This window comes from Stegastes partitus, unplaced genomic scaffold (genome assembly GCF_000690725.1).
Source record: "Stegastes partitus isolate 25-593 unplaced genomic scaffold, Stegastes_partitus-1.0.2 Scaffold975, whole genome shotgun sequence".
Lineage (NCBI taxonomy): Eukaryota > Metazoa > Chordata > Actinopteri > Pomacentridae > Stegastes > Stegastes partitus.
The window spans coordinates 244,453-264,299 of NW_007578706.1; the positions used below are offsets into that span (position 1 = coordinate 244,453).

Genomic DNA, 19,847 nt, shown 5'->3' on the forward strand with positions numbered 1-19,847 from the left:
AAAATGCATGACCACTTTTCATGTATTTTACTGGATTTAAAATCTGTTTACAGAAATGTAGAAGACATGCTGAAGACACCTAATACTATCTATGATAGTGCATGTTTAGCGACCTTCATTTTTGTACAAAACTACAAAATAATGATGTTGTAATACCGTGGCTGCTTTGGAATCTCTCCCTTGACNAAAAGCCATGTGTTTTCTCCTTCACTGCCTACATTTAGAAATGTTAATGCCCAGGTGACTATTTATTATTAAAAGCTCCATCACATTAAGATCTAAGAGCATGCACTGGCTGATTAAACACACAGCATCTAAGGCAGTCCATTAAATCGAAATCAAAACCCCCCTTGAATCCAGTTGACATAAACAACTACCAGAAACACCACAACAGTCACAAAATATGCGATAAAGAAAATTAAGTCTATGATGCTAGCCAGAACTTTGCAGAATCCAGACTGTCTCTTCTCATTCTTCTTTCCACCGGCTTCTAATCGAGCTGTCTTCAGTTCGTCCAGGATTCGTTTCAGCAGGTCACGGACGCCAGGCCAATCCAAAGGACTGGAACTCTTCTCAGGTGTCACCGGGCTTTTCTCTTCATCTCCAGCAGGCTCTGAATGGCAAACAGGGAAGATTGTTTTTACAGCAGATGCTGCTTTCAGGGAATCCCCCTGTGCACTACCTGAGCAGACAGAAACAGAATTAAGCGATTAAAAGCCAGATACAGTTAGAATAGTGGACTGTTTCCTGACTGTGTGTGCCAGAAAAATAAGTCATTGTTTAATACCACATTAACCAGTGTTTCTTTATCAATAATGCTCTGTTGATGTGACCTGTTGTGAGAGAATTATCACCTCGCTCTTCGGTTCAGCTTTGGTTCACTGCCTTCCACAGATGGAGAAAGCATTCACATGCTTTAGTTCAGCCAGCGTACGAATACATCAGTGTAAATATGCTCCACTTGAAGTGAAAGTTCTGCATGAAAAATCTTACTTATGTACAAATACAGTAGCAGCAAAATGTAGTGAAAGTATTTCGGTATTGGTTTGTTCCCTCTGACTGGTACATTCTTATAGATGATTAATCCTGAAGCATGTTACTGTTGTAGTTGCTGCAGGTGGAGCTTTACATCCAGTTTTATACACAGCAGAGACAGCAGATAAATCTAAAGAAAGAAGAAATAACAAGAAGCCCCTTCTTCTAAAACTTCTTCTGGTGTAATCCCTACCTAAATGTTGTATTTTAAAAACTTGTTATATTATCCATTGTGTGAAATTTTCATCTTAAGGTCAAGTACAAGTATCCCAAGTGAACTACCTGAGTAAATGTACTCAGTTTCTTTCCACCACCGCCCTCTTCACTCTTGTTAAGCTTGTTTCTAGCTACAATTCTACAATTTCATTTAGCAGACGCTTCTATCCAAAGCAACGTACATCTGAGAGCGGATACAACACAAGCAAGGAGCTAGTCAGGAGAGAACAATCTGGATAAGTGTCAAAGAACAAGTTCAAGTGTGATAGGGCGTTGATGCCAATAGCAGGCTGTGTGGGAGGTAATAGGAAATATTTTTTGTTTGTTTGGCAACCTGTTCCACCACCAGGGAACCACAGAGGAGAAGAGTCTGGCTATCAACCTCGGGCCTTTTTGCGGTGGTTGTATCAGGTGGCTTTTGGTGGTCAGAGTTTTGAATTGGATGCAGGCAGCAACTGGAAGCCAGTGAAGCGATCTGAACCGTGGGGTGACATGTGTCCTTTTTGGTTGGTTGAAAACTAGACGTGCTGCTGCATTGTGGATCATCTGCAGAGGTTTGACTGTGGATGCAGGGAGACCTGCCAGTAAGGAGTTGCAATAGTCAATGTGTGATATTATGAGAGCTTGTACCAGGAGTTGTGCTGCGTGTACAGACAGGAAAGGTCTGATGTTCTGAATGGACACCACCGAGCAACAGAGGCCACATGAGCCTTGAAGGTTAGTTGGTCATCAATCATGACACCCAAGTTTCTGGCAGATTTTGTGGGTTTGAGTTGGATTGAATCAAGCTTGATGTTGATTTCTTGTTGTAGAGAGGGACTGGCTGGGATGACAAGGTGCTCAGTCTGCAGCAGGCGGTGAAAGCACTCTACCTGCTCAGCACGAAAGCTCAGAGGATCTTTGGAGTGTTCATGGCGACCAAACAAAGCTAAATGGAGAGTTCATATTGGTCTTAAATTCAACATTTGTCCAGAAATAATTGGTTATAGCTAACCCAATAGCTTAACACAGTTGAAATTACTATTCCTTACTGAAGGTTTGCTGCCAAATTCTATCATTAATAGCATGTTAAACTATGGAAAGGAGTGAAAGAGGTTGTTTAATGTATAAAAAACAAAAGCATATTGTTTATGTATTAATACCATAACCTTGACATCTAATTGGCAAACAAGAAAATGCTAATAATGTCCACTCATAAGGAATCTATTGAATCTATTGCCTTCCATCTGTTTTCAAGAAAGAAAAAAAAACAACATACCTTTGCGAAAGCCTACTTCCAGCTGAATATCCTCTTGAGCATCTACAGAGCTTTGAGCGTCTTTACCACAATGATCACCAAAGTGGCTCAAGAAGCTCACCAGCATGGCCTCCAGGACGCTGATCCCCACCAGGGCGAAGATCGCAACACAGTAGGAAGCTGGAATAGAGACATTACAGGTGATGTTGCTGAAACCAGTCAACTCTGTGCTGCGTGAGGCCTGTGTGGCTGCTCACCGATCCATGGCAGGCAGTCTTCGGTGGACGGCAGCATGTCCTGAAGAATCAGCAGTAAGACGGAGATGGACAGTAGTATCGTCACTTTGAAGCTCAGCTTTTCGCCACTGGATGCGCTGATGAAGAAAGAAGCCAAATCCAGCCCCAGTAAATAGGCCAGGGGGATGATAAAGTTGACTAGATAAAGCAGTGGTTTCCTCTCCAGTGTGATCTGTGAAAAAAGTCTGATTAATTAGAGACGAGCAGAGGTGGAGAACGGGGAAACAAAACACTACCAGAATGCCATTACAAATATTTTCTAACCATGTATATGAGGTAGCTTGGGTATTCATTCCCCGTGTTACTTTGGTCTCGGACAACTTCCATGTTTCTAAGCGTCCATTCTCCCTTTGTGATCATCATCTGGTTAGAGATTGCAGTAAGTACCGTGTCATCGGTTAATGTTCCAAGTCTCATAGTTCTTGCTATGCAGAAAATTAAAGAAAAAAAAAGTATTAAAGAATAACATCAATTGTTCTGAAGCCATTCTGCATGTTGAAAGACATCAACCTGCAGTTATTCTGATGTAATCTGATGTTCTGATGTTTACCGTCAAAGCTCATGGATGAAAATGTAATGTTACAGTGTTGCGTATCAAAAGGGAAATTTAGGAGATTGAGCTGGCAGGTGTAGGTAAGTCGTTGGAGGGCCCTCGAAAACACCCAGCCGCTGGAATTCAGTGTGAGAAGTGGACCGTTGTGAATACTCCCAGTGTCAGAAGCACTGAGGAGACACAAGAAGACACAAGAATTTTTCTATGAAGGGCTAGCCATAGAGATACAAACATTTTATCATTACATTTTTGAAAGCCTAACAAGAATTATGTGCCTGTTAAGGTTCATTTTGGGCCGATAAGTCATTTTACAGCAATGTCATCTGATTCAGCATCCCAAGTCTAAACTAACCACACTATTATAATCCATCCATTATCTATACACCGCTTAATCCTCACTAGGGTCGCGGGGGGGCTGGAGCCTATCCCAGCCGACTTAGGGCAAAGACAGGGGACACCCTGGACAGGTCACCAGTCTATCACAGGGCCACACTTAGAGACAGACCCACACTATTATAATCTATAATAATATTTAGCACTGAATTGTGTGTGAAAATAATTGTTTTGTTCAGATCCCCTGTTCAGATTTCACATTTCTGTCACAGCTTTTGTTTTACTTTGAGAATAATAACTAGGAATGTTTAAAAATCTAAGTAAAAACACATTTTTCACTATTCTTAGCAGAAATGTTATCCTAAATACATATGTATATAAGTTGCAACTGAGGTTTCCAATTACTTAATTCAGAAATCATAAATTTTAAGTGTTATGCAGGTTTAGTCTTATAAGAGCCAGTCTGGTTCCTGTTAAGTTATCAATCAGGCTTTTAGCTTCATGGCCAGCTTTGGAATCTATAAACAAGGTATAAACAAATTGAACAAAAACCAGTGAAATTGCAAAATGATAATTTAACGTTGGCTGCACCTAATGCTTTAATTTCAGCTTCTGCCAAAACATTTCTATTGCTTTGTGCTACAGTGATGCTTCCATTTTATGCTTTAAAACAGTAAGGCTGTCCTGTGGAGTTTTGGACTGCTACTAATGATTTGGAGCAAAGGTTTTGGAATTTGGATGTGTTTTTATGACCGTGCATTCAAATGTAAATTTTCTAGAAGTGTCACGCATCCTTTTATAGATATATCAGCAATATTCAGGCAGTACATTTTAAAGGTTTTAACTTTTGTGCTGTGGGTTTAGATGAAAATTCAAGTTTGATTGTTCAGTATATTAAACACCAGTTTCAATGAGATCAGACTGCAGCTGTGTCATGAATAATACATACTCTTGTTGGATGACTATATCTGGGATCCAGAGCATCGACCTCGGAATGGACACGTAGTTTATCCCACAGAAGTCTGAAGCATTCCAAGTTAGGAATTCATTTGTCCAGTACTGGGAAAAGGAAAAGAAAAACAAAATGAGGACTCGGTTGATGAGTGAGCATGAAAAGATAATGATTCTGCTTTTAATGTACTCGTCTTACCATACTAACCCAGAGGTGATTTGTGACAGTTTGAGACTTCTCATCCTACAGAGAAGCACCAGAGGTGTGATCAGTATTTAGCCAAATTACAAAAAAAAGACAGATTTCCTCACTTATACCTGCAGCTATTTATCAATGCAGATACCTTTGGATTTATTTCACCAGAGTTTCAGATACCTGTCTCTGAGATCATGCTGCGTCCATACAACAGTAGTGAACACAAGTTAGGAATCTTTAGTCAAATGTATTGAAAGTATAAACAGTATATTTTATCCTGCAGAATAGCTCATTTTGAATGAAGCCTGCAAAGTGCAGTGTAATTAAAAGATTAATTCTTTGTACAAATCTCTGTACAAAAATAATACTTGTACCTATAAAAGAACAAAATGTGAAGTTAATGGAACAAATGCTGGAGCAGATAAAAATGTGTCAGCATGTTTTATGAGTGTTTTTTTTGTCACAGATGGAAATTTAAGTGGTGAAGCTGAACAAAAGACACTTGTCTTCTACTGCTGTGCAGCTTGAGGGGCTGCAAAGCTGCTCCGACCCGATTACAAGGAAGTGCATGACTTAAAGAGTCTAAAGCAGGCGTATAAGTGGCATCCATGGACTAGACTTGCAGGTTAAAATTTCTCTAACAGATTATAGTAAGAGTCACATAAACAAGGCCATTGTAGAAGGTCACCCTTCAAGGCCTTTTCCAAGTTCCAAAGTAAAAGCATGGGTGATGGGTGATTTAATAAGTATCCCTAACCTGTTAACAGAACTGCACGTATTTCACTTGTCCTCTTTTTGTTGACATGTGCCGCCTTCCATTGTTGGCAAGAAGGTTATGTCCATTTTTTTAATGTATGAAGTGCTGCAGAATTCATTCAACATCCTCTTCCAAACTTCCAAGCAACCAAACATACTGTAATAATATAATAGCTCAGTAGGTTCCCTTTTATTCATGAAACGGCGTGTGTTGTTCCCTAATACCGACAATCTGTGTGTTGGTATGTACTGAACTAGCGTGCCATTAATACAAACATTTACACTGTAAATGTGGGTTAATTACAATCTACTCTGCAGGCTGTAATTACCATAAATTTCTCTTCTTTTTTTTGTTGCTAGTATTCATGTGTTGAAACGTAAACAGTATTCTAGCGGTAGGTGGCTGAAGTGGAAGTGATTTGAGCTGCTGCCACAGTCTATGCCCGCAGGTATTTTAACATAGTTTGACTTTATTGCTCCTTTAAGTACATAGTGACCTCATATAAATCGCAGAAACGGTTTGCACAGCTTCAACCTGAGCAGGTCTAATCAGCCATAACACCTGAAATTACCCGTGTGGGTCTGCAGGACCTTGTAGCTAATAAACATCAGATTTTATTGGTTGATCATGCACTCATTTGGCGGTTTATATGGCGCACCTGGCTAAAGCTAGTGTAGTCCAATGCAGCTTTCCTGTGATAAATCTTTAATTCATGAAGGTTATAATGTTTAGTTGTTGTTGAAACTGTCGATTCTGCTGTACAGTTATTTTGAAGGATGCAGTTTGTGGTGCCATTGAAGTGCAGTCTATTATACAGAGAGCTACTTAAGCCTCCCCTCACTGAAATAAATAGACTACACAAACTAATAGAAACGACTGTCTACACACGTACAATGCTGTACAATTTATTGCAGGAGAGTAGCATTAGTTTAAACTAGGTGTATCTAATAAATGCAACTGCGAGGGTGTTTTGCATTTAAATCAAAGTAACTATTGACCAGCTGTCGGATAAATTCAATGGAAATTTCAGTTGTGTTTAATTAATCGAATACTCAAATAAATGCGATTATTTCCATCGCAGCATAAAACCAAAACTATCACTTGATACCACGACGAATAAGTTCAAAAATGCTTCCAAAATAATCATGCATCGAGCGCAATCCATTCACAGGAGACCATAAAGACACTTACCACATCCAAAATACCAAACAACAATATGTCCAGTTGAACGTGGGTGAATGTGGTCCAGTTTTTCACAGGTCGCATGAGACTTTGAATGTTACTTGATCCAGTCAGGTTGAGATGATCCAGTAGACTGTAGTAGGAGCAGTCTGTAGTCGGATCAGTGGAAACACTTGCACTTGCTGGGAAGAAGAAGAACTCTTTATAAACAGGAAAACGTGTGATCATAAACCTTAGGAACAGATACAACATGAGCTTTAACACATTTCCAAACCAAATGATGTGTTATAATCAAAGTTTAATGCAATAACTCACCAAATAAAGGGAGAAAAACTAGAGCCGTTAGAGAAGCCATGGCTGTTTGCCTTCAGCTCAGCCTGAGGAAACCCTTTTAACCTGCTTATATAAACAGAACAATACAAAAGTGCAGATGAGGCGTCATAGGATGAAATAAACAAACTACTAAAATGTAAAGAAGCTCCTGTTTGTTCCTGTGTATCCAGAGCAAGTCATACGACGCAAGTCAATCATACAGGTCTATTGTTGGCCCGCAGCTGAGGCAAAAAGTCAACATGAGGAGATCTCAGTGTGGCATCAGGTGGGAGTGGAGAAGTTATCGATGTGCGCTGTTCTCAATGCGTAGAACACCTGCGGTCAACAAAAACTACATGGAACTAGTTTTAACTTTAAAATCCTAAAATGCACTAAAAAGTAAGTCAATTTGCTTAATGTGAATGTTAGGGAAATGCAAAGTTGTGGTCACTGCAGAAATATTTTACAAAATTCAGGTAAAGTGTACTTGTGTAAGACAGAAAGCTTCAGAGCACCTGTACAGCGATCTGTGGCGAGATTGTTTAACCAACTGCAGAATAAATTTTCAGTCTCATTGCACTGATTTTTCAAAATCATTCTTATTCGCCTGAGACTCTGTTCACACCTGGTTTTGAAATGTGTTTCAGGGATCGAAGTGCAAATTTTTATTCATACCTTCATGACTTCTGCTAGAAGGTTAAAAGGTGCCGCACACACTTACTACTTCAATCTACTGACCTCCTGAATACTTTCTTGATTAATCAATCAGTTTTTTGGGCTATAAAATGTGAATAAATAGTAAAAACAACAAAAAAAAACTAACCCTAACCCTAACCTTTGTTTGAAGGAGACTGCATTAAGTTATTACAGATTCTGAATCAATCACACAATGAAAAACAACAGAGAAAATTTCTTTTATTTTAATTCCTGAGATATTGTCCCTCAAACATAGTCTCAAATCTTAATTTCATCTGAGAAAGTATTTGATATATCAAGCTAAAATTTTAAAAAATATATCTTTAAAAATGTCCACATTATATTCTAGAAAAATGCAGGCAAATCAGAGATGATCAAGCAGAAACTGCTTTAAAAATGCAATGATTTGATATTGAATTACCCCAAACTAGACTGTAGAAATTGTAAATGTGTGTATGTAGAAATGGTAACTCAATCAGACATTTCATGCATCAGCACATTACCCCACATCCAAAGACTCGAATTGAAATGAACATTAGAAGTGTTGTGTAATTTTAAAATTAAGAATATAGTTAGTTTGGCCGTCACAAAATCAGATTTTTATTTCACAATTATCAGACAAAAGAAATAAAAACTTTATGAAAATAATGCTTTTAGTCAACATCTTTTTAAAAGGTTTTATTGTGTTTTTGATCTCTTTTTGACAAAAAAATTTTCATCAAAATACAAATGTACGGAGAAGGAGTCTGTAAACATAACTGTACTGTATGTTGTGCCGAAGTCGGAGTGTCAACCTGATAGCAAGAAGCGCTGAATTATTTAAAGTATTCTTGTATGTGTATTAATCACATGAAATCAATATATCATTAAAAAATATAACGGTAATATTTATAACGGTATACTGTCACACCCCTAGTGCCAAAAGTGCATCCCCCAGCTCACTGCATGACAAACTATTGATCAACTGGAAGAAATAAAGAATAAAATATACAGCATCATTAACTCTGCCTAAATCTGTAATATTTTGCGCAACATTTTTTTTCTCAAACCTTTTTTGCAAATAAAGTTTTACAAAACTATGTAAATATGGAAACAGCTGGTGTTCCTGGGTCTTTACTTGCTTATGTGACTTTGTTTTCTACTGCCATACCAACAATTTATTTGCCACGAGGATTTTTAAAGTCTTCAACCATCACTTATTGCAGAAAATAATGATGCTGATGATGATCTGTTGGTCCCACAGATAAAAGAAAAAAAATGCAAAACGAAAGCTGATAAAATCACTTTTTCCAATAATAGCTTTGGCACTAAATCTACCCGTCCACTGTAAATCACTGGTCAGGCACATAAAAGAGCTTTTATAAATGTATGTAAAAGTCCTAGATAAACGTGTCTCAGGGGAACACATCAGTGGGTAGCTGGAAGTCTTTGAAGGTGTAGAAGGATATGTCTCCGTGGTCCACCACAGCAAAGACCACTGGGACGTCTCCACTCTGGAAAGCCAGCAGTTTGAGAACTCGCAGGTCAGGCACAGGGCCGTCGAAACTGAAACACAGAAGAGAAGCAATCAAGTTGTGCCGTCCGCTTCGTGTACACATAAACCAGTGTACTCTACCGAAAATCAAACCACAACCTGGAAGAAGAAAATTAAACAACCACAGAATTTGCTCCTTTATTGTTTTTGTTTCGAAATTAGATTGTTGTCAGACTACACAAGCAAACTGAAGATACCAGAAGTTGTAAAGAAATCCCCTGAAAGCTTTCAAGAGATCCTTCATTCACAAGAATGTGACAGACAACTTGAACAGAGACCTCTGGTCTCAGCAGTCGCAGAAGCATCAACATAATCAATAGTTTAATTATTTAATTGCGGCCCTGTGTAAGTCATGAAAAGAGCAATGACACAAAAGGCCCATTCACCTCTAATCACTGGGACATTTATTTAATTTGAATCAGATGTCTGCTGGTTTATTGTAAGTCAACCCTGAGTAAACACTTTCTCTTGTAGTTTGTGTGGTTGTTTACCTGCACACACACATGCGGGAGTACGGTTTCCCCGGGTTGCTCTTCTTGAAGTCTGCCACCGTGTCGGGCTGGTAAACATTGAAACAAATCCTCCACTCATCGGAACCTTTCAACCTGAGCAGACAAAGGACGAGGTCTTCAATATCTCCTGAATGAAGCGCACTCTATCACAGCACAATACACGGCCGCCCTCGGTGCACGACGGCACACTGAGGCGGTGACAAACAGCGGTAGCCGCAGCCTGTCGCTCCTTTGTATCGGAGTCTTTATGGGTTGGTAAATTAAAGATCATAAACTGTGACAGCAGTGACGCGAGCTCGGTTCATGTAAAGTCCACATTCTGATTTATTTTCCTCAGAGTTGACGTCCTCTTATCGCGGCAAACAGAAAGCGGCTGCATGAGGTCACGTACGTGGTTATATAAACTCAGGGACAAACCTGCATGTGTCCTCTGGATGAATGGATAATTGTTACTAATTATATGACAAAAAAAAAACACATCAAAAATCCATTAGAATTAATAGCAGATATTTTGGCTGAGTCAGCACAAATCTTGATATTGGAAGAAAAAAAAAAGGAACAACAAAAAGCAAACTATTTTTTTTCCCCAACAGTTTAGGAGGGTTTTTTATATTATTATAGCTGTAACATGCCTAAATATAAACCCCAACAGGAAGAAGTTTTATGTACATGTTGCAGACTGTATATACGTTTTGCGCTGTAATGATCATGTCTAAATAGACACCAGCGATTACAGGGCTGAGAAAAATCAGATTATACAAGTCTACATGTAGGAACCAGGTTATTGTAAAAATCAAAGTTTACAGCAGAATATCATCAGTGGCTTACTTATTCACATTTCTGCTAGAGCCATACCAATATATCCATCATATAGATCTATTACAGATATACTGGTATCAGTGTATTTGTGTGGCAATATTAAAACTTTACCAGAACTTAATGCAGAAAAAGACTATTTAAGTCATTTAGAAATGTTCATTACATAGTTTTGAGTGAAGTGGTGTCTTTGCGTTACAGTACTAATAAATATAGTATATTAAATACTTTGTAAAAGAAATTGACAGGGCTGTAGTGTCCAAATTAACTGGCTGATTGGTTGTTCGATATGCTCTCAATGGACCAACTTAATATTGTTAGTGTTACTTTCCTATAGCTACATCAACAGCTGCCAGATGAAGCCATTATTTTTGGCAGTGGGAGGAACAGACTACCTGTTAACACTACCGCGCTTTCACAGCTTTAAACTGGCCTAATCTAAATGAGACTGCAATCTTATTTATCATTTACTGAACGTTTATCTGGAGTCGGCTTCGAACTTACTGACACCATGTTAAAGAAGATGCCGGTGTAACTGCGTTTCGTTAAAACAGATGGACAAAAAGCAGAATGTAAACTTAAACCAACATAGCAGATCATCTAAAATCAGTAACTCGTCCGTGTTGTGTTTGCCAGTAGTTCTAGTGCCGGATCACCAGTCAATATAGTTGTACTTTCAGAACCATCTGAATATGGGCAGGTGCTCGCTGGTCTGCTCCAAGTCTGTCATTATTATTTCTTTATAAAAATGACCAGGTTAACCTAATTTTAAAAGCTGCAAGTACAAGCTTTTTGTGTTGATTTATAATCTATTTAGGCTAACAGGGCTAGCAGGTAGAGCGCACTCAGTGCACTGTGGCCCATTTAGTTCACTTTGAGATAACGTAGAGATTTTATTAGACAGACGGGGACTCAGCTATGGAACAATTACACTCAAATTGCATTTCAGTCCACTTCTGAATAAATTAATTCTGAATGAATTTTACAGGCTAAGAACCAAGTTATTCTAACTGATCAAATCTGAAAATAATTGACCTTTCTTTGTCTCCATCTTTCATGAGAAGCCTCTCACATAAGTGTGCATTAGCATGGGTGTGCACACACTTTCATGTTTGAAGACACACATTTATATAGACATACGCTAAAACACATGCATCAGTATTACATTATTTTATTTATCTGTTGTTTCATTTGTTTGCTTTTTTAAACTTTTGGTTGCTTCTTTGTTTATTTTTGTGGAATCATGACTTTTGCTTTTGCTAATAATTTAATCTAGCCTGCACAAGCTGCTTTTGTTGTGATGTTTCTGCTGCTTTGTTTTATTGTACACAATTAATAGTTTTAAAAAAAATCCCCACAGCCAGTCAATGCTTTAAGAGTAGCTACAATTTCAGTCAAGTAAGATTTTCTTTGGTTAACTACAGCCCTTGAAATCTGAGGGGTTTTTTTTAACACCTTTTAGAGCACTTTTGAGGAATCCAGTGTTCATATACCATTTATTGAAGTGTATGATTGTCAGTGTGTGTTGAGGCGCATTCAGTTTTCTTCATAATGTGCGTATTTTTGAATTTGTCAGTCAAAAGCTCAGCTGCAGAAACATACTTATCTAGGCGTCAAGAGGCTGTTTTTTTTTCAGTTTTTCTTCTCAGGATCCCTCCTTTTCTCTCACCTCTGTGTTGTGCTGGCTGACAGCATGTATAGACTGCGACATCACAACCATCATGCAGGTTAATTTCATGCCAGTCAGTGTGACATGGGCTAATAAAATCCTGTCACATTCCGATATCAGTTTGAGGCATATCAGATGGTGCAATGAATGTCTAGTGAATCATAGCAGTATGTTAAATAGGGAGAAAAAAAAACAGATGAAAGTAGAGAAATGTCATCAGCTTCTGTCTGAACATCAGCTTCTAATTAAACTGGTATCAGGCAAAGCAAATCCTTTTAATGTTATTTATGAAAGAAGCAAATGATACCTGGACGCTCCCTCGAGCAGATGTGTAGATTTAATCACACTGATTTTATCCAACAGCTCGGCTGAAAATGTAAAAAAAAAAAAGAAAAAAAGACCTATTTAGTTTCAAATCGGACACACGTTGGGTCAGAACACAGATGTGGTGTTAGCTTGGGAGTTCTCACCGGTGGGGATTGGTTGTCTTGGGTCATGCAAAGGAGTAACTTCCCTGTTCCACAAGTGTGCTGGTCGGCCTTTTCCCCTCCTCTGTCGCCTCGCAAGGAGCTCGTGATACTCCGCCCAGTTTCTGCACCGCCGAACCTTGAAGGAACTCAGAATGTGATTTCCCATCATGAATAATAAACAGGATGATTTCCAGGGTCATTTTTCACTGAGTTGCTACAAACCTCTTTGTCTTTGTTAACACTCCACCGCCGCCTGGAGTTGGATTTTTCCCTGCTCTTCTCCTTTGCGGACATCTTCACCTTCCTCAGGTTTATTTTCTTCCTCCAGGAGGCGACGTCACAGACTCCCACGGTCACATCACCCGGCAGAAGAGAGGGTTCTGGAGGGGCCAAGCAGCTGGGGCGCCGCTCACTGGAGCCGAGGTCAGGGAAAGGGATGGAGCTGAAGTCCCAGCGCGAGGATCTAGAGGTGGAGCTATAATGCAATTCTTTGTCCGAGTCCCCGAGGACATCCGTCGTCCACCAGGTCCTTCCGCTGCCTTCATCTGCTGCACTTGTCGTGGCAGTCTGGACGTCTGTAGTCTCTGGAGACGCAGCCAGTTTTTTATCCTCCTCACCTTCTAGGCAGCATTTATCCTCTTCCATTTTCTCAGAGGTGGGTTCCTCTTTCAACTTAGTATAACTACGGAAAGAACAAAAAATATTAGTGTATCTATCTGGTGTACTGGAAAACTCATCTGCATTATACACCCACTGAAAAAAAACATCTATTCAAACAGAATTTTAAAAAAAACTGAGTTGAACTAAGTAGTCTAGTCAATTAATCAATAAGTTCAGTGCCAGAAAATTAACCAGCAATTATGATAATCAGTCGCCTGCATGAAAGATTTCAGACGCATATCAATGAAGAATTTAAATAAAGAACAACATACATTATTATCAGAAAAAGAGAAAATGAAGAGGTGTATTATTGTGACCAGCAGAGAGCAGCATAGAGCTGCCAATACTTGGTTTTCATAGAGAGGTTTGAGGGAGCTATATACTGGTTTCTTGCTTTCTTTTTGTTGTTGAACAGTGAAAACTAATAGTTCTTATAATAAAATTATTTTTCTCTATTGAGCAGTAAGTGATTAGTAAAATTAAGTTTTGCTCCAAATCCCTCCTTGGACTAAATCATTAACACAGAATTTATATATTATATCTGTACATCAACCAGCTCTGACACATCATTGCATGAACTCCCCCCTGTTCTGTGGTATCAGGCACCAAGACATTCCCGGTAAATTCTTTAAGTCCTGGAAGTTGCGAGGTGGAGCCTCCGTGGATTGGATTTGTTTCCCGAAGATTGGCTTGATCAGACTGAGATCTGGGGCGTACGTGGTCTGCAGCAATATTTATGTATGTGCTTCAAAGCAACATTCATGTGAACCCGTGGACCCAAGGTTTCCCAGCAGAACATCACGCTGCCTCCAACGCCTTCTTCACACAGGGGATCCTGCGGCTAACTGCGGACAGTTCTGACACTGACATGCCCATTAGGTGCTTTTGTCAGTGGTCAATGGGCACTCTGACCCATCTGTAGTTTGTGCTACAGCAGATTGGACCACATGGACCAGCCTTCGCTCCACAAGTGCACCAATGAGGGCGTCCATGACTCTGTCCCTGGTTCACTGTTTGTCCTTCTTTAGACCACTTTTCGTAGGCACTTACCACTGCATACCATTCTGCTGATGGTCTGATGCAGTCATCACAATCTGAACCTCGTCAAAGTCACTCAGATAATTACAATGCCCATTTTTCCTGATTCCAACATATCAATTTCAAGGCAGTTGGCTTCACCTGGCTTTAATGTTGTGGCTGATCGGTGTACATACTGTGCAGTAAATAAATAAAAGTAGCAGCTCTGTTTACCTGCATGTTGGTGTGGGGCTGGGGCTGCGTTTCCTCTTAAGTTGTCTCCCTGCTCGGTCACGTGACTGAGGCAGGTTCAGCTGTCTGGCGTAGGAAGAAGGCTCACAACTGCAAGAGGTCAAACACATTCAGCTGATGTCAAACCTTATCCAAAACACTCAGTTACTAAGGATTTATTTGGGCAAGAGTATTTCTCTGAACTAAAGAGGGCTTGTTTTAATTGGTCATAGTAGGAAAAGCACAGGTGTAATGAATAAAATCCATTCCGCTGCTTCACTTTCAGGAACCTGGTGTTCACAATCACAGTATTTTGGCTTAATGGATCACTTGAACAACAAAGTCATTGTTAATACTATTGATGCACCTGTGCTTCCCCTTCAATTACAAGTGAAAAGGATTATTCGAATCACTACCTAAGCTAAACATTTATTTCTAACCACCCTGATGTGAAAAGAATCTCACTGGCAACTTAGATGCGGCTCATTTACAGAACTTTGGTGTCCATTCAAGTGATGGTTTATTCTCTGCACTAATTCGATGACAATGGTGTGACACATTTATTCACTGCTCTTCCCAGTAACTCTTTGTGTATTTACCACTGTGCTGCTGTCGTCATCATATGAGGTTTAAATTGACGCAATATAGATGCAATTCAAGCATGTACTTTTAGTTCGAATTCAAGGGCTTTAACAAAAATACTGCGTTAACCTCTTAGGAATTACAGCTAGTTTTTACATAGTCCCTCCATTTTCACAGACTCAAAAGTAATGGGACAAACTGACATAATTTAAATATACAAATCATTCTGAACACTTAAATGTAAATAGTTTGCAGTCAATGACTCCCTGAAATCTGGAATGGGCTTCATCATCTGTTGAACTTCCTCTAATGAGATACTCTGCCAGGCCTTTGCTGCATCTGCCTTCAGAAGCTGCTTGTTTGTGGGTCTTTCTGCTTTCAGATTTGTCTTCAGAAATGAAAAGCTGCTCAGTTGGGTTGAGGTCAGGTAACTGACTCGGCTAATTCTTTGCCTTAAGTGTTGGGTTGCCTCCTGGAATATTTTGGGTCATTATCACCTGTCCTACTTCTATCGACAGTCACATCGTCATCAGTAAACACGATGCCTGTGTCATAATATTATCCCCATCATGATGATGTGGTGTACTTTAGATTAATGAACTTTTCCTTTCTTTCTCCATACTATTCTTTCTTTATGACAAATTGTTGTTTTGGCCACTCTCAAAGTTTCTGCTCTCTCTCTCTTAAAAGTGTTTTGTTTGGTCTACTTCACTTGCATTGAAACCTCTAGGATTGCATCTTGAGAGTTCCAATGAACAGCTACCAAATGCAATTCAACACCTGGAATCAACTCCAGACCTTTTATCTATTTAATTTGCCATGACAAAACAAGGACACCATGAACCGGCTTATCATTCACTTATTCACCTGCTTTTGAGCCTATGAAAATGAAGGGACTATGAAAAATGTAATTTCTAAACACTTAATGCAAAATTTTTGTTAAACTCTTTGAATTAAATCTGAAAGTCTACACTTCAATCACACCTTGACTGCTTCATTTAAAACCCACTATGGTTGCACATCCAGGCACAATTCTACAATTCAAAATCTGTGACAGTACAAATACTTTAGGGCACAACTGTATAGTTTTAGTCATTTTAATCCTGTCTGAATGAGACATTAAAGTTCTTCTACCTGGGATCAAATCTGTGCACGACATAGCCAAGTCTCTTCAAATGTCCAAACACCTTTGTGATGAAACAGAGTTGTTAGACCAGTTTAGTACCGTGTTCCACATTCAGAATATGCACTGGACAGTTAGTTGCACCTGATATTGTTGGAGGCTCACTGTGGTTGAGGACAGAAATCTCTCAAACCCATCCTGAATGGAAAGCGGCAGGTCCTTGTAAAACACCTGCAGGTTTCCCTGTTCACATACATACATTCACACTCAGAGATGTCACATATGTCAATAGTTTTCGAATCACATGTGTTGCAGCATGACTCCCTAACTGTTCAATAAATACAGTTGAATGAACTGAATTAATGAAGATTACTAAGCCACACCCTGACCAACAGGTTTCATCTGCCACTCACACACTCCATCAGGTAGAGAGCCTCTTCAGGAAGGACATACTGTTTGCCATTTGCAGAAAAGCCCATCGTCTGCCAGAACTTTCCCTGAAGAAAATTAAAATTTATGAGATATGCCAAACATTCTCTAACAAGAGCGGATGGAGGAAGCAGAACTGAAGCCATCAGCTTGTCGCCGAGTGTGTCGTGACAGTACTCACAGCTGGAGACTGAAGCTCCACAATCTGGTCACTTGGAATCCATATGGCCTTCACCAGGTTTCCTCTGCAGTAAAATAGTATATTAATATACATGCTTTACTTTATTGGCAAAGCATACAATAAAATACAAAAAAAAAAACATACTTTCGGCACCCAAGTGTGGAAAATGTCCACAACAAGCCAACAAACACAGAGCCCTGACACATTATCACCTTCTACAGATATTATGACAAACAGGGTTGTAAATGGTGGTGTAACATTAGAAGGTGTTTGAGGTGGTTTTACTGACAATATTCACGCTCCTTTTAGATCCGGTTTGCTAAATGGTCAACTTTCTTTAATGGCTAGTTGTTAACTTTGTCTGCGGTCTGGCTGAGAGCTTATTTTATGAGACAGCTGCTGGAAACAGGGTTGATGAGAGCGCTGAGGGCGTGCTATAAAACCAAAACTATGAGCTCACACAGGTAACAACTTTCTAAAGCTAAAGGACTTAATGATGATTCTTCATTCTGTCTCATCTTAAGTGAGAACCAGAGCTTTAAAGTGTCCTACTTTCATGGATAAGAATGTCATATCTGCAAAAATCGCGTTGTTGAAAGGTTATTCACTTCAACAAACAAAATTTTACGAATGAAAGTCTTCAAGAATGTAAATGACACATAAATGTTTGCATAGTCTGTAAAATGCATGACCACTTTTCATGTATTTTACTGGATTTAAAATCTGTTTACAGAAATGTAGAAGACATGCTGAAGACACCTAATACTATCTATGATAGTGCATGTTTAGCGACCTTCATTTTTGTACAAAACTACAAAATAATGATGTTGTAATACCGTGGCTGCTTTGGAATCTCTCCCTTGACTGTGCATTGAAGGACAGCCAGACAAACACAAATATTTCAAAGCTGAACAAACACACAGATCCCGATGACATTTGCACAGAATTGTGTCCACTTGTTGTTTGTTACACATTTCAGCAGCCCATAGCAGATTCTCATACAGCCAAATATTTCTGCTTGCATCACTAAGGACAGATTATCAGTGGGGTTTGGAGGATAGCGGGACACAAGGTCTACTCACAGCCTTTCCACTCTCTCCTCTGATATGAGGCTCCAGTGTTCATTCAGACTTTGCTCAAGCCGCTGTCTTTGCTCATCTGAATCATTGGGAAAGAAGTCCTTCTGTCCTCTGATTGGGATCTTGTGACTTCTGGACCGGGCTGCAAACAGCTCAGATGGACTGTAATTTAAAGAAAGAAACACTTAGCTCCAGGTAGATTATTGCAGTAAAGACAGGCGAGACACATTGTTTTAAATGAAGCTGTTTGGAGTTGATGTAGAGATTGTCAGACATCTGAAATAAGAAAATCAACACAATATGAACAGCAAAAGATCAAGGTTTTATATCAAGACTTATCAAGCCTGAATATGTTACATGTATCAGTGATGGATAACATTGCACAGCAACAGTTGTTTTTGGAGAACACAAAAGAAGAGTTTTAATCAGTTACATTGTCCCAAAACTGAATTAACTAATATCAGCTTACTTAACAGCTTACCAGTATCTGCAATTTTAAAAACATACCACATCAACATAAGAAGAGAGGAATTAGAGAAGAGCACATTTTCAAGGATCTGATACACAGTAGGGAAGAAATGAAAGACGGAGTCATGAGCTCAGCTGTTGGTTTTTCTTATACTCTTAACAACAGCAAGATAATTGACTTATTAAAAGAGACCTGCGACCTGTGGCACTTTTCATGTCCCAAAAGGACTCAAGACTAGAACACCATTAAACATGGAGTAAGTTCAAAATACACAAAATTGAGTGATAAAGACTTTATGAGGGAAAGAGCTTTTAGGTAAGAATAGTGTGTGCAGAAATTTTAACATATGGGAGAAAAACTGCATCCTAATTTGTTGTTTTCAAGATTAAAAACACAGGTTTCACAGTTTGTTGCATGTTCACTGCCTTGGCAGTTCTGTAAATAAAGAATATAATAGTTATGAAGGGCAGATGAACACAATGCCTTGTGATCATGAGTCATAATGTCATGACTCAGTGCCATGGCATCTAATCCAGACTGGTTCGAATTATTTTTAGGAAAAAAAAAGAAAAGAAAAAAAAAAACACGCAATGAGACAATAATGCTCTGCCTGTGCACAAAAAAACAAAAAAACAATTCGATACGACCCAAACTTTAGGGAGCAAATTCAAATCCATCCAAACTCCATTTACTCCAAATAATTTCTTCACTACTGCTCTTCTCATTCCCACAACTGCGTTTCACCAAAACACACAAGGGAGGGTGACAGAGAGTCAAGTACAATTATTCATTAAACGTGTCAACATAATATTTCCATCACTACCACATCTCTAGATAATCTCCAGAGCAGCTTTACATGTGTGTTACTGACAAGTGTCGGGATGTTTTCGGTGTATCAGAACTTCATAAGTGAGCTAAGTTAGCGTTAAATACGCCTCCCCCGCCATGTGCACATCCGTCTGAGAGCTCCCGTAGCAGTAAAGTTGAGACAAACAGCCACTGAGGCAGGGGGGGGATGATACAAATGCTGCAAAAATGCCAGTAAAATACGTACTTAAAGTCAATAAAGGCAAAACGCACCTTAAAATTTCATTGAATAACTTCCTCTCGGTGTCTGGCTTGTTTTGGTCCGCCATGATGACTGCCTGCAGCGGCAGCACTCCTCCGGGTCCTAGTGCCTGCCTCTTAAGAGTGCATCCGCGATAGGACCAGGCGGGGGTGGCACAAGCCATCTCACCGATTTCAATGAAACTTTGCCAGTTTAAAGGGGTCCACCCAAAACTGCTTCAGTCTGAGTTTAAGGAAATTTGG

At 39.3% G+C, this 19,847-nt stretch overlaps 2 protein-coding genes across 2 annotated transcripts; both read right to left on the reverse strand.

Annotated features, from left to right (window-relative positions):
- Nucleotides 1-338: 338 nt before the first annotated feature.
- On the reverse strand, nt 339-7,111 carry LOC103366768 (5-hydroxytryptamine receptor 3A-like). Its single transcript, XM_008294590.1, has 9 exons — nt 7,072-7,111; nt 6,766-6,956; nt 4,821-4,865; nt 4,620-4,729; nt 3,335-3,507; nt 3,049-3,209; nt 2,746-2,956; nt 2,510-2,668; nt 339-682 (listed from the first exon to the last, which is right to left on the reverse strand). The coding sequence occupies exons 1-9, from the start codon at nt 7,109-7,111 to the stop codon at nt 339-341; spliced, it is 1,434 nt and encodes a 477-aa protein (XP_008292812.1).
- Nucleotides 7,112-8,427: 1,316 nt separating this feature from the next.
- tsen54 (TSEN54 tRNA splicing endonuclease subunit) lies at nt 8,428-19,674 on the reverse strand. The gene is made up of 12 exons (XM_008294588.1): nt 19,617-19,674; nt 18,071-18,229; nt 16,989-17,052; nt 16,792-16,875; nt 16,523-16,621; nt 16,390-16,442; nt 14,677-14,784; nt 12,988-13,447; nt 12,766-12,901; nt 12,603-12,663; nt 9,790-9,903; nt 8,428-9,309 (listed from the first exon to the last, which is right to left on the reverse strand). The coding sequence occupies exons 1-12, from the start codon at nt 19,670-19,672 to the stop codon at nt 9,159-9,161; spliced, it is 1,545 nt and encodes a 514-aa protein (XP_008292810.1). The 5' UTR covers nt 19,673-19,674; the 3' UTR covers nt 8,428-9,158.
- Nucleotides 19,675-19,847: the final 173 nt, after the last annotated feature.